The following is a 13,308-nucleotide window of genomic DNA, read 5'->3' as shown; positions in this document are numbered from 1 at the left end:
AAATAATGGAATAAATATGCCGGTAAAGTTATAATCGAGCTGCCTCAGTTCACCACACATCCATCTCCTCCAACTCCTCGCCTCTATGGACGGCAAAATTAAAATTTTAATTTTATGAATTATAAATATTATAATAATAATTTTAAGTTGTTGCTATGTGATCAGAAGGTCACGGGTTCAGGCCTTGGAAACAGTCTCTGGCAGAAATGCAAGTTAAGGCTGCGTATAATAGACCCTTGTGGTCAAGCCCTTTCCCGAACCCCGCGCATAGCGGGAGCTTTAATGCACCGGACTGTCTTTTTTTTTATTTTTTATATAATAATAATTTTAAGTGATAATAATAAATAGAATTTTAAATTTAATATATATAAATATATTAATTGAGCAAAATTTATCGGATACGATTGAGCGGACATGCGCTATTAGCTCCGCCCATTGGAGTCACTCATTAGGCAACTGGCAAAAGATTATTAACCGCTCTATGCCAGTCTATATCAATTCTCATGATGTCCATGTTCTTTTGTGCTTTTTTGGCACGAAAAAGTTGCGCAACAATCAACGAGAAAAGTGGGAAAAGTAGACGCTTATATTCTACAAACATTTTTTCCTAAATCTTTCATCCTTTTCACACTAACCTTTTTAATACATCTCAAAAATATAATATCTTATTTCTACTCTTAAAAATCACTCAACCTGGCTACAATGATTCATTTATCCACAAAATATTTGAGACTTTTCTTAAATAATATATTTTAAAAAGTTTTATTTACAAAATTCTCTATTCAGTGAAATCAGTAACATGATGGGAATATGATGAGATGTTCATTATGCAGAAGAATTTAACTTTCAAACCCCTACTAAATCCATCTTCAGTCAACCTAAAAAATAGCCGCCTTATAATATATTTAGAATTTTTTTCTTTAACTTTTAGCCCCGTCAACCACTCACCCTTTTCCCCGCTTCTTCTTTATCTTCTTCTACTATTACTTCCAAAATCCAAAAGCAGAGGTCCAAATTTGTTAGAATAATTCCCTTTTTTTTTCTACTTTGGCATACTCCCAAAAAATAATAATTGAAACAGATGCTCTTAATTTGGTATAACAAAAAATATTCTGAAAAAGTAAGTCACATTTTGGTGTTTAGTGTCAAAAAAATTGTCCACCAAGTAACGAAAAATGACATTCTGTGAATCGATAAAATTTAAATCATGAATTCAACTCTGCAATGATATATATATATCAATATGTTAATTTCATATTTCTGTTCTGACTAACATCTAGAACTTGGATATTATAATCAATTTTTGAAACATTTAATCAAAACGATATCGAAATTTCCATATGATGTTTTAATGAACTTATTTCAAAATATATGTAACCTTTTGGAAAACATTTTCAAGAAAAATGTTCCTGTCATACGACAATTTGTTTTATTTAGAATTAAAAAGAAACGTGACCTTTCTTAAAATGTTGAAAATTGGAGTACCACGCACAGCAAAAAGCAAACTTTAATAAATTATGTGGTGTATGTTTATTTTCAATTTCAGAATTTGAGAATCAAAACTTATATCAAATTGAATGGGATGAGAAATCGATTGGTATACGAGATAAGTTAGAATATCTGATAATTACGTTTGAGATTAAAATTATATTTTGGTTGGTCGGAGATGTAAAATTATACCTTCAATCAAATTGAGTATGAATTTAGTTTTAATCTTAATTAAATAGAGTATAAATTTAATTTTAATATTAATCTTGGATATTCTACCTTATCATATCGAACTTGGTATTATTTTATCGCTTTTGCATGGAATAAATTATCTTAAGCAGGGGTGGCTCAATAGTGTTAAAAACAAGGGTACGTGCCTTAGGCCTCCAAATTTGAGGGGCCTCATTTTTCAGCAGTAATAGATTATAAATTATTATTTTTAACAAATATTGAATACAATTTATAGAAAAGCAAACTTTTCATATAAAATGAAAGAATTATTAGAGGAAACTTGACATATTTAGAGTACTATGTCTCATGAAAGATAATTTAAAATAAGAATGGTTATATTATCAACTGAAAAAAATATATTAGGAGAAATTAATTATATAAAAATTATTATAAATTTAAGTTTAAGGCCTTCATTTGATTTTGACTTTAGGCCACTAATCTGCTTGAGCCGCTCCTGATCTTAAAGATTATCATTTTGAGATAATTTTATACACGAACCAAACGACACATTATTATTTTCTCTATTTCTTTTCATTAAAGTGTATAAAATAACTGAAATTCATTGTATTTAATAATTGTGATAGCTGACAGTTCATGTCACATCAGTGTAGGAACAATTTACTAAATACCAAAATACAAGTATGAAAGTGCCTGTTTGTATGTGTATTTTATACTTGTTCTACAGTTGTTCATATGTTAATTTCTCAAGTCACAGGAACCTTTATTTTTCTGAAAAATAGTGATTATTCTTGGAAAGTGGAGTCCATTTTTGGCAAATATCACTGAAAAGACTATTGTTATTAGTCGATAGTCTAACAAAATGAGCCCATATTTTGGTAATTCGCTCAAATCATTCATATTTTAATGGGATGGATGAGTGATTTTTTAGATGAGTAAAATATGGGTTTATATCCATATTCAATTCATATAAATATGAATATTCACGGGTAAAATATAGAAATAATAATAATAAAAATGGAAAAGGTGAAGTCTTTGACCCTTGAAGTTGGATCTCGATTCGAAAATCGAATTTCGGATCTCGAGTAGGGATCGAGTCCCAAATCAGGTATCGAGATCCGATTGCGAATTTGTCATCGAGGTGGTGTGTCGGGGTCAAATCTCAATTTGAAAGTTGGATCTGGGATCAGGTGTCGGGATCATATCTTATATCACGCGTTGGGGGTGAATCCTAATTCAAAAGTCGGATCTTGGGTCGGGGTCAAATCCCCGATCGGATGTCGGGATTGAGTCCCTAATCAGTCATCAGGGTTGGGTATCGATGTCGGGGACAGTTGGGGTCCAGTTCAAATATCGGGTTTTGGATCAAGAGTCGAGGTTAGGTCCCAGATCAGGTGTCGGATTTTAATTTCGGATCGATCATCGAGATAGGGTGACAAATTCTAATTCTAATTTAGAAGTTGGGTCTTGGGGTCGGCACCCGATTTAAGTATCGGGATCGAATTTCGATTCAAATGTCAGGTCCCAAGTCGAGGGTCGGATCCCAAATCGAAAGTCCGGGGTCGGATCCCAATTTAAAAGTCGAATCCTGGGTCTGGTTCGGAGTCAGGTCACGATTCAAAAGCCGGGTCCCACATCGGTGTCACGATTCAAAATATTTTTTTCATATTGAATTTTAGAGTAGAGTACCATTTACTCATAAAAATATGGATAAATATGCGTAAACTAGTATCTTACCCAACCCTTTTATTATCCAACCCATTTTTACCCATATAAAATATGGACGGATTAAATTATTACCCATTTTATGTTGATCCATTTTCAACTCCCTTAAATTTAATCCAACCCACCCATTTGCCATCACTACTCGATATCAAACCAAATTGATCTAGTCGATTTTGTTCATCTATTTAATTTGATTTTTTGATTTGATTTGTATGTCGTCTATAGAGTATTATCATAAGTTCATAACTATATTATACTTTTTATTATTGAATAATTATACATTTTTATGGGGATACTAACTCAAATGGTCACTCAATTTAAGCTAATTCACTTAAAAAATTATTCAATTTTGTTTTATAACTCAATATTTTCTTTTAAAATATATGGGGATTGGGGAGAAAGGTTTTCTTCTAAAATATATGCAAAGAATTATGATAAAATAAAATATATGAAAATCCATTTTTAATATTTTTTTTATCTTTAAGACTTTAAAATCAATTGAAATTTCACCTTATATATATCGTTTATTTATTTAAATTATACGATATACCTTAATACATTTCACATTAATTTATTTCAATACCAAAATCAGGTTCATGATATTTTGAGTCCTGATTTTTTTTGTGTATATTCTTCTAGAGTTCTTATTGAAAATTGTTACTGTCTTTAATTTATATTTTTCGTTTTCACATCATTATTTCACTCTTTTAAGTATGTTAAATTCTTTATGAACTGTAATTCAAGTGTTAATCATTTTGAAAAAGAGATTCACAATGTTTCTACTGCAATAATAATAACAAATTCAATAAAATCACACAAAATGAAGTATGAAAAAGATAAAATGTACGTAAACTTTATCACTATTTTTCTGAGACATAGAGACTATTTTTTTTACAACTTTTGTTATTGTTTTAAATATTATTATTGGTAATTGTACATTATAATTTTTATTTTGATATTTAAAATTTTAAAATTACTTAAAGTTATAACTATTAAATAAATATGTATATTCTAAACAAAATTTAGCTTAGAATAAATAATTCGTCTCAATAAAATTTAATAAATGAATTATTAAATTGATTAAATAATTTTCTAGGTAAAATATTAATAATTAATTAATTTTTAAGTTATAAAATAAAATGAAGTCATTTTTTTTTTGAGTTAAAACACTAAACTTAATGTTTTTTTTAAAGTGAAGTATCCTAGGTTAAACAGACCATATGACATAGTATTACACTTTTTTGTGCTTACCATTTTCGCGGGTGATTAGGTGGGCATATTCCTCGAGATTTCTATTTCCGCCACCCCACTATTTATTCCAAGGCCTTCCTCCTTCTCCTCCTCCGGTTTCCCCTCTCTCTCTCTCTTCTGCACATACAAAATCCATTTGCCTACCGCCATTTTCCGCACTTCGAGAACAACCTTCTTCTTCTTCTTCTTCACCCGCCAAACCCCTTTTTTCATCTCTCTGTTTATCTCCTCTGTTCACTCAAAGATTCCAGTAAACACAATTCTGTAATGGATGCCGCAAATTTAGTCCTGAAATCTTCTTCTTCTTCTTCTTCCTTCTTTTCGAAAATCCCATGTCCATTTTCTAGTCCTAAACCCATTTCAAGAGCACCACCCTCTATCTTTACGCTGCCCTCGACCTTTAGACCCCTCGTGAAATGCATACAAGCTTCGTTCCCATCAATCCCTGATTCCATAAAGATCTCAAATTCATCCTTTACGTGTTCAGCCGTAACTTCTTTTCCTTCCCAATCTCATCCCCACGCGCATTCGGATGTTTCTTCTTCTTCTTCTTCCACTAAGCTGAAACTTCTGATTTCGGAATTCCAGTCCCTCGTCGAACCAATCGATCGCGTGAAGCGTCTATTGCACTACGCCGCACTCCTCCCTTCTATGGACGCGTCGGTTAAAACCACGGAGAATCGGGTTCCGGGTTGTACTGCGCAGGTATGGCTGCATGTGAGTTTAGATGAGGAGGACAAGATGACATTTTTGGCTGACAGTGATTCGGAGATAACCAAAGGGTTTTGCGCGTGTTTGGTTTGGCTGCTTGATGGGGCTGCTCCAGATGAGGTGCTGGCGTTGAAAACAGAGGATTTGAATGCTCTCAATGTTGTCGGGTTGAACGGGAAAGGATCTGCATCTAGGGTGAATACATGGCATAATGTGTTGGTCAGCATGCAGAAAAGAACAAGAGCTGTGGTGGCAGAGCGCGATGGAAAGCCGCACAGCGAGCAGTTCCCATCTCTGGTAGTGACTGCTGCTGGTATCCAATCCAAAGGAAGCTATGCTGAAGCCCAGGTGCTCTTTCTGATTCCTAAACTATTTATAATGAAAAAAAAAGAAGAAAGACACACATGGGACTTGACATTCAAACTTTAGTGTCTCATATTGAGGCAACTAGGAAATACTTGTTCATCATTTGTTTTGTGTCCTAGACTATTGTTTTTCGTTTGTTATAGAAGTAACTTTAGTGAGGCACCATACTGATATTCTAGACCTTGATGCTGTTCTTTAGTACTAATGACCTTGAACTTCCTGATCTTTAAAGTTCTAAGTTCGTTTCTAGTGTAATTGCAGGCGAGGTTCTTATTTCCTGATGAATCAAGGGTCCAAGAACTTGTCAATGTGCTAAAAGAGAAGAATATTGGAGTTGTTGCTCATTTTTACATGGACCCTGAGGTGCAAGGTGTTCTAACTGCAGCACAGAAGTTTTGGCCCCATATACATATATCCGATTCTTTGGTCATGGCAGATTCAGCTGTCAATATGGCAAAATCTGGATGTCAATTTATAACTGTATTAGGTGTAGATTTCATGTCAGAGAACGTGCGAGCTATTCTTGATCAAGCTGGATTTCCAGAGGTACACGTCTACTCTGTTTACTGTTCTATAATATCATGAGTCCTTTGTAGTTATGACCTGACATCTAAGGTGATCTGTATTCGCTTGGTCAACCAGTTGTGACTACCATTGTAATTGATTTCTTCGTAAACGGTTGTGACATGATGTGCAAATTTTTCAAAGAAAAGCCCATGATTTTCAGTAAATATAGACCTCATTAAAAAACCATCAGAGAACAGTTTCTCCTGCTAATAAATACACAATGTATTGTCATGTTAAGTGCTCTTTTCACTGGTTAATCGGATTCCTACTTTGAAATTTGCCCATTTGTATCTTCCTGCGAACATAATCCCCTATGTTGTTGATCTTCTTTGATCCAAAATCCCTTCAAAGTCCATAGGCTCGCTTGGTCAACTTGGCCTAAGGGTATACTACTTGTTTGATAGGTATTGAAATCTTTTTGTGGCATACAGGTCCAGTTTTTTCTGCGATGAAAATGGAATCTTTTCTCTGAACACCACCAATATCATTGCGTGTATGATATATCTTCAAGAGTAAATAGGTAGACTATGAAAAAGAACTCAGGCACTACTGGATCCACTTTTGCTTAAACAAACAACATTTCACTTCCTCTGTGTGTGTTGGGGGGGGGGGGGGGGGGGGCTTGACCAATGAATATTATTCAACTTACTGATCAGTGAAGTTAATGAATCAGAAGAGTCATTTCTAGGTAAATTTGGCAACTCAAATCTGTTTCCACTCAGATACATTTGATATCCCCCTTCCTTGTAGATATAAAATGCTTCCTCTCAGGTGGAACATAATTAACCAGAAGGAGAAACAATGAACACCCACTGAGGAGCGACCACTGGTTGCTTGTTATTTAAATTTTTTTTATACTTTATGCCATGACCTCTGCTTAACATTCCATGTCAATGGAAGGGCTTAATTTAGCAACGTTTTATGATTAGTTTAAAGTGGACAGCCAGATGCACTGTGGCAACAAATAGGTAGAAAAACAAGAGGTCAAAGTCAATATTTGAATCTTCCAAGCCTTTGGGATTTACCATGTTATTTTGGGATTATCTTCATTTTTATTACTGATAGTTTCTGCCATTAGATGGATTATATCTATTTACAGTACTCGATGATATCTTGTATGTGTTCTCAAGTATCTTATGCATGCATTAATACTTCTTTGTGTAGGTTGGAGTTTATCGGATGTCAGATGAACGCATTGGTTGCTCTTTGGCTGAAGCTGCATCCAGTCCATCATACACGGATTATCTTACAACAGCTTCAGTTTCTTCTCCATCTCTGCATGTTGTCTACATAAATACTTCTCTGGAGACAAAAGCATTTTCCCATGAGCTTGTTCCAACTATAACATGTACTTCCTCTAATGTTGTGCAAACTATTCTTCAGGTCGGTTGAATTGCTTCCATTGTTTGTCTTGTTTCAAGTTCTTCATAATATTTTTGTCTTTTCAATGATAAAAGCCGGCATACTTTTATGTAACTAATGAAGCTTCATCTAACATCTATCCAGGCATTTGCTGAAGTACCTGACTTGAAGGTGTGGTATGGTCCTGATACCTACATGGGCTCAAACATTGTGGAATTGTTCAGTCAGATGTCCGTGATGTCTGATGAAGAAATTTCTGAGATACATCCTTTACACAACAGAATTTCCATTAAATCTTTGCTTCCTCGACTGCATTATTTTCAGGTAATTCAAGTTCTTTTTTTTTTTTTATATTTTTTTTTTACCCCCCATTTTGGAGGATTTTATAGTGTTTCCACACTTCCCCTCCAGTGTGACTCGAACCCAGGACTTACCGGTCGTGGGTGGAGGTGCTTAACCAACTGAGCAACCCTCACTTGTCTGTAATTCAAGTTCTTTTGCACTTGGGGAAATGAATTAGGTGTTAATGGCCAATCTGTACTGTAGTTTAAGTTGAAGCATTTGTTAAGTGTAAACTTTGTGGAAAAGATTTATCTCCTCAACGCTTTTATTTGAGAACATCAATAATGCTTTGATTTACTGTCTGATGGTGTCCAGATCTGATATTCAGCATCCTCATTTTAGTTAATGAATAACCTATTGTTGCCTCTGTTGCTTCCCCACTCCAGGATGGGACATGCATTGTTCATCACCTCTTTGGGCATGAAGTTGTGGGGAAGATAAATGAAATGTATTCTGATGCATTCCTTACTGCACACTTTGAAGTTCCTGGTGAAATGTTTTCGCTAGCAATAGAAGCTAAGAAAAGGGGCATGGGAGTAGTAGGTTCTACCCAAAACATACTAGATTTTATCAAACAAAGGGTACAAGAGGCCTTGAATAGAAACATAGATGAACATCTTCAGTTTATTTTAGGAACAGAGTCTGGAATGATTACTTCAATAGTGGCTGCAGTCCGTAAATTACTCGGTTCTGTTGACTGCTCTTCTGAGGGAGGAAAAGTTAGTGTTGAGATTGTCTTTCCTGTCTCATCGGAATCAGTGACAAGAACATCTACAAGTTCGTCTCTGGACCAAACTTTTGGTGAAATGAGGGATTCCTTGAAGGTCAATGTTATACCTGGAGTTGCAAGTGGAGAAGGGTGTTCTCTTCACGGTGGATGTGCCTCTTGTCCATATATGAAGGTTAGCATTGATTGTCTTTCATCCATTACTTGCTTTTCCTCTTTGTACTGACAATCGTCACATTTTATAGCTGTTATTATTTGATATTTGCCAAAAAAGATAAACAAAAATCTTTCTTTGTGTTCTTTAGTATCACTCTTATTCCTATGCATATTAGAGAAGATTTCTTTTTGCACTATTATTAGAGAATTATGTCAACAATTTTTGTATCCCACATTGCCTTTGTATGGATGGGGTGCATTATAGAGATTGGTGAATGCTCCATATTAGATCTGAGTAGGAAAAAATGTTCAGAGGAGATTGTGAAGGCAGAGAATATGGGTCAAGAAATGTTCTCTCAATGGTAGAACACATACCTTCACAAAACTTTGGAACTTTGAGCTTCGGATCCATTTAGAGCCCGTTTGGATGGGCTTTAAGTTGGTCAAAACCAACTTAAAGCCCCTTTTTAGCTTTTGAACGTGTTTGTCTAATGCTAACTTTAAGCCATAAAGTTCTTAAATTCAGTAAAAAATGAAAAGTTAGGATTCCTAACTTTTTTTTTTCTAAGTGCTTAAAGTCATTTTCTTTGACCATGGAAATTACTTTTATATCCTTTATATTTTAACTAAATTCCCAAACTACCCTTTTTATTCTTTTAACCCTAAAATTCACATCATTTTCCTCATTTAAGCATTTTTATCCAAACACTCAACTGCTTACTTATAAAAATAACTTTCAGCACTTTAAAGTTCTAAAAGCACTTCATACATAAAAGTTACTTTTTTAAGCTCATCCAAACGGGCTCTTAGTAATATACACAATTTATGACCATGTGAGAGGGACTCACTTAGGGAAGCACATTGTATACTAGCGCACACATTTATATACATGTATCTTTCTTCATATCATAATGAAAATACGCAATATAATGCATAACAACTTCAAACTCAGCTATATGTACATAAAGAAATATAAAATCATGTTAAAGCTATTAAGCTTAAGTGAGCATAACTTTTATACACTAAGAGTTTAAATTATTTTACAGCAATAGTTCACTTAAAAGACAATGCAGGGTGACTTTCTATTGCAATCATAGATTGATAACATGCAACAGATGATAAATGACATGTTACTCCAAGTAAAACTACCCTTACACTACACTGGCAATATAAAGATTCGTGATTGCAAGTGAACTGATTAAAATTTCAGATGGGGAATTAAAAAAAAAAAAAGGAAAGGACATGGAGGGGTATATGCTGAATCACTGCTCACACTACAGCATTTTGATCTCTTGAAGATTGATTTATTTTTGCACTATCTTAGACTTGAAATATCTTATTATCTCATGGGACATACTTTTGCTTTTGTGTGTAAATATTTTTGCTGTACCTTCTTGGTACTTTTTTATCAATACAATTGCTGATTATTAAAAAAATTATCTTTATTATGTCTCTGTCATTTCATTTTTTTAACTTCAAATAGTTTTGGGGTCTGACAAATGAGTTTCAGCTGGGATTAAGATCGTTAACAGTTTTGTTCAATGCGTAATAGGTGCTAAAGTTTTGAATTAATAAGTATTTAAGCATAATGATAATTTGTTTTTCCTTAAACTTCCCTGTTTAAAACTGATTGTTAAAAGCTGTAAAACTTGTTATTGCTTCCCCTTGTTACCATCATTGCCATGAAACATGCATGTCATATAACTCCTAGTGTTAAAGCATAAACAAACAGTAAAGGGAGGAATTATTCTCTCTGGTCCAGGTAGTATGAAGCATGTCATCGAAAGAAACTTAAAGGGAAATACACATAAGATGGGTAACAGACTAATAGTTGGGGGAAACAAGATACAATTGGCGCTTCTGTTAAGAAATAATGCAATTCCAGAATTTTTCTTCTTTTTTCCTCCTTAAATCAGGGTGGGGGTGGGGGCATGAGTGAATTATCGATCCTGGAGTGACGATAAGGGCTTCATGTGATATTGTGCAGATGATATTGATGCCTTTATTGAATGAGTATAATGAGAAGTCCCTTGATATTTGGAATTAAGGTAGACCAATGAACAGTTTGAACCCTTTTGATGAAAGCAAGATGCACAACTAAGAAAAAATGCCAACATAGGTTTCTTTTTCAAAATGCTTGTTATTTAAGATGGTGTGGTGATATTTTATTTAAAAAACATTCTTCTCACTTTTATGACAAAAATAGCAACTTCCACGGTGAAATAAACTTCCTAATATGCATTGTCTTGGCATGGAGCACACTCCTGTTAAGATATTAAATCCCATATGACTACCTTTGTATAAAACAAAAGATCTTAAATCCCATATGAACGTTCATTCAAAGCATTCTCATTGGACTCTCAGTGAGATTAAGGTTTAGCCTCTTCCTGATCTTTCAACATTTTAACTCTCCTTCCAATCTTTTTATATGTGGTTGCTCCAAACTAGGTGCCTTCAAATGTTGCATTGTCATCATAGAATGGCCTATTACTACGTGTTATATGTTTTCAAATATTGCATTGTTGACATAGAATTACTTGTTGCAACATGTTAAACTTCAACTTTGTTAAGTGCAACCAAATACAATCTTTTTCTTTTCTGAAGATTGAATCTCATTTGATTACATCCTTTATCTGTCAGATGAACTCGCTTAGCTCGTTGCTAAGAGTTTGCCACAGCTTGCCCCATAACAAAGGTGAACTTTCAGCTTATGAGGCAGCGCGTTTCAGTTTGCAAACCCCCAAGGGGAAACAAATTGCGGATATTGGTTGTGAGCCTATTCTGCACATGAGACACTTTCAGGTTTGTTTCCTCATCTTTATCATCAAAATGAGTTTATCCAGGTAACCTGACAATGCTTCATGTTGCCCAAGTCACGATTTGATACTCTGACTTGGGCAAATGAAGAGACATTCTACTTGATCCTGCAGTACTTCATTTTGAGTTGCACACTGAAAGAGGAAGTCAGTTGGATATAGCCTTATTTGTTTTCTCTTGAACTCCCCTTTTGCAGGCAACAAAAAGATTACCAGAGCAGCTCATCAATCAAATACTTCAACCTTGTGATAATGGACGATCAAGCTCTCATAATTAAAAGAAAACTGGACCGACAGTGGTATTTAGACAAATGGAAGGCCTGAAGGAACATTATGCCTGCCACATTTTTTCTTCTTGATATATGGATTATACAGGGATTTTGTGCTGTGTGCATGCCTTGATTGTTCCATTTCTTACTTTTTATTTTAATTTTCACCTGATTTAGCGTGATAATAGATTTATAGATAGAGGAAAATAATGATTGGCTTTTGTTTGAGCTGTACCCCTTACAAAATTTTGTTGGCATTGAAAGTGTAGTTTCTGTTGTCATGATGCCACAAAAATGGCTTTGGTGGTCCTGAAACTGAAGTCAGATAGCTGGTGTCTTCGCCTTCACAATCATAGGCTTTTGATTGGCTATGATTGTGATTGGCAGTATTGTAGTAACTGTTTGACTCAAACAAAAGAAGAATGTTATTAATACTACTACAACAAGAAGGTGATTATCAATTAATCATTACCAGACATTCTAATGGTACAAAACTCACAGGAAATCTGCATTCAACAGTTCTATTTTGAAAGCTTTTTCAGTAAATGTTTGGTTGATTTGCTCATAAGAACCACAGAAGCGATCAGCAGAATTGGCAAACCGGAAGATTTAATTGGTCGGACTAAAAGTTATCTGTTATTTTTTGAAGATGGAGGTTGAAGTACCAATTGATTAGTTACACCTGCAATTTCATTTACTACAATTTAGATGTCTCTGTCTCATGTAAATTTGTGACCAACTGACCCAGAAGTTGAGTTAAAAAATCAAGATTGCTCAAGGCTATATAATGAGACCAACTTTTCCTCCCACAACCGATGTGGGGACTTCAAAAATTGCATTTGTCCTCGAACACGCTCAATCTTCGCTTGCTAACCGGCTAGCAGACACTAATGCAAGGGGTTCTAGGCTTCCAGCCCTTGACCTCGTCAGCAGGCAAAACACTCAACACAACACTTAGGGGTTGTTTGGTCCGAATACAAATAGTACTAGGATTAGTAATGTTGGGATTATTTATTCTGACATTATTTCTTATCTACTATTTGATTTATTCTATTAAAAATAACATGGATTGCATAGTTTCTAAATAGTACGTTATAGGGTGTATAAGTATAAAAATGGTACTGGTTTTGTTAATGTCATGGTTTTCCATGTATAATAAGAGAGGTATGACAAGAGAGGTTGCTCATGAGGGGTGCTCCTATGGAGGGGTGATTAAAAAAATGTATGCGAATAATATTGAACAGGGTAACAACATACCCAGTGAAATTTCACTAAGTGGGGTCTGGGACTGGGGTAGTATTAAATAGGGTTGTATAAGTAAAACCATTATTTTGCCTAA

At 34.5% G+C, this 13,308-nt stretch overlaps 1 protein-coding gene across 1 annotated transcript; it reads left to right on the top strand.

Annotated features, from left to right (window-relative positions):
- The first annotated feature begins 4,648 nt into the window (after nucleotides 1-4,648).
- LOC129894942 (quinolinate synthase, chloroplastic) lies at nucleotides 4,649-12,445 on the top strand. Its single transcript, XM_055970538.1, has 7 exons — nucleotides 4,649-5,712; nucleotides 5,992-6,276; nucleotides 7,462-7,680; nucleotides 7,804-7,983; nucleotides 8,388-8,903; nucleotides 11,525-11,686; nucleotides 11,898-12,445. Exons 1-7 carry the CDS (start codon nucleotides 4,921-4,923, stop codon nucleotides 11,976-11,978), a joined length of 2,235 nt encoding a protein of 744 aa, XP_055826513.1. The 5' UTR covers nucleotides 4,649-4,920; the 3' UTR covers nucleotides 11,979-12,445.
- The last annotated feature ends 863 nt before the right edge of the window (nucleotides 12,446-13,308 follow it).

Source organism: Solanum dulcamara, chromosome 7, assembly GCF_947179165.1.
Source record: "Solanum dulcamara chromosome 7, daSolDulc1.2, whole genome shotgun sequence".
NCBI classification, from domain to species: Eukaryota; Viridiplantae; Streptophyta; class Magnoliopsida; order Solanales; family Solanaceae; genus Solanum; species Solanum dulcamara.
The sequence above is the reverse complement of the archived record's forward strand: the minus strand, read 5'-3'. Positions and strand labels throughout refer to the sequence as shown.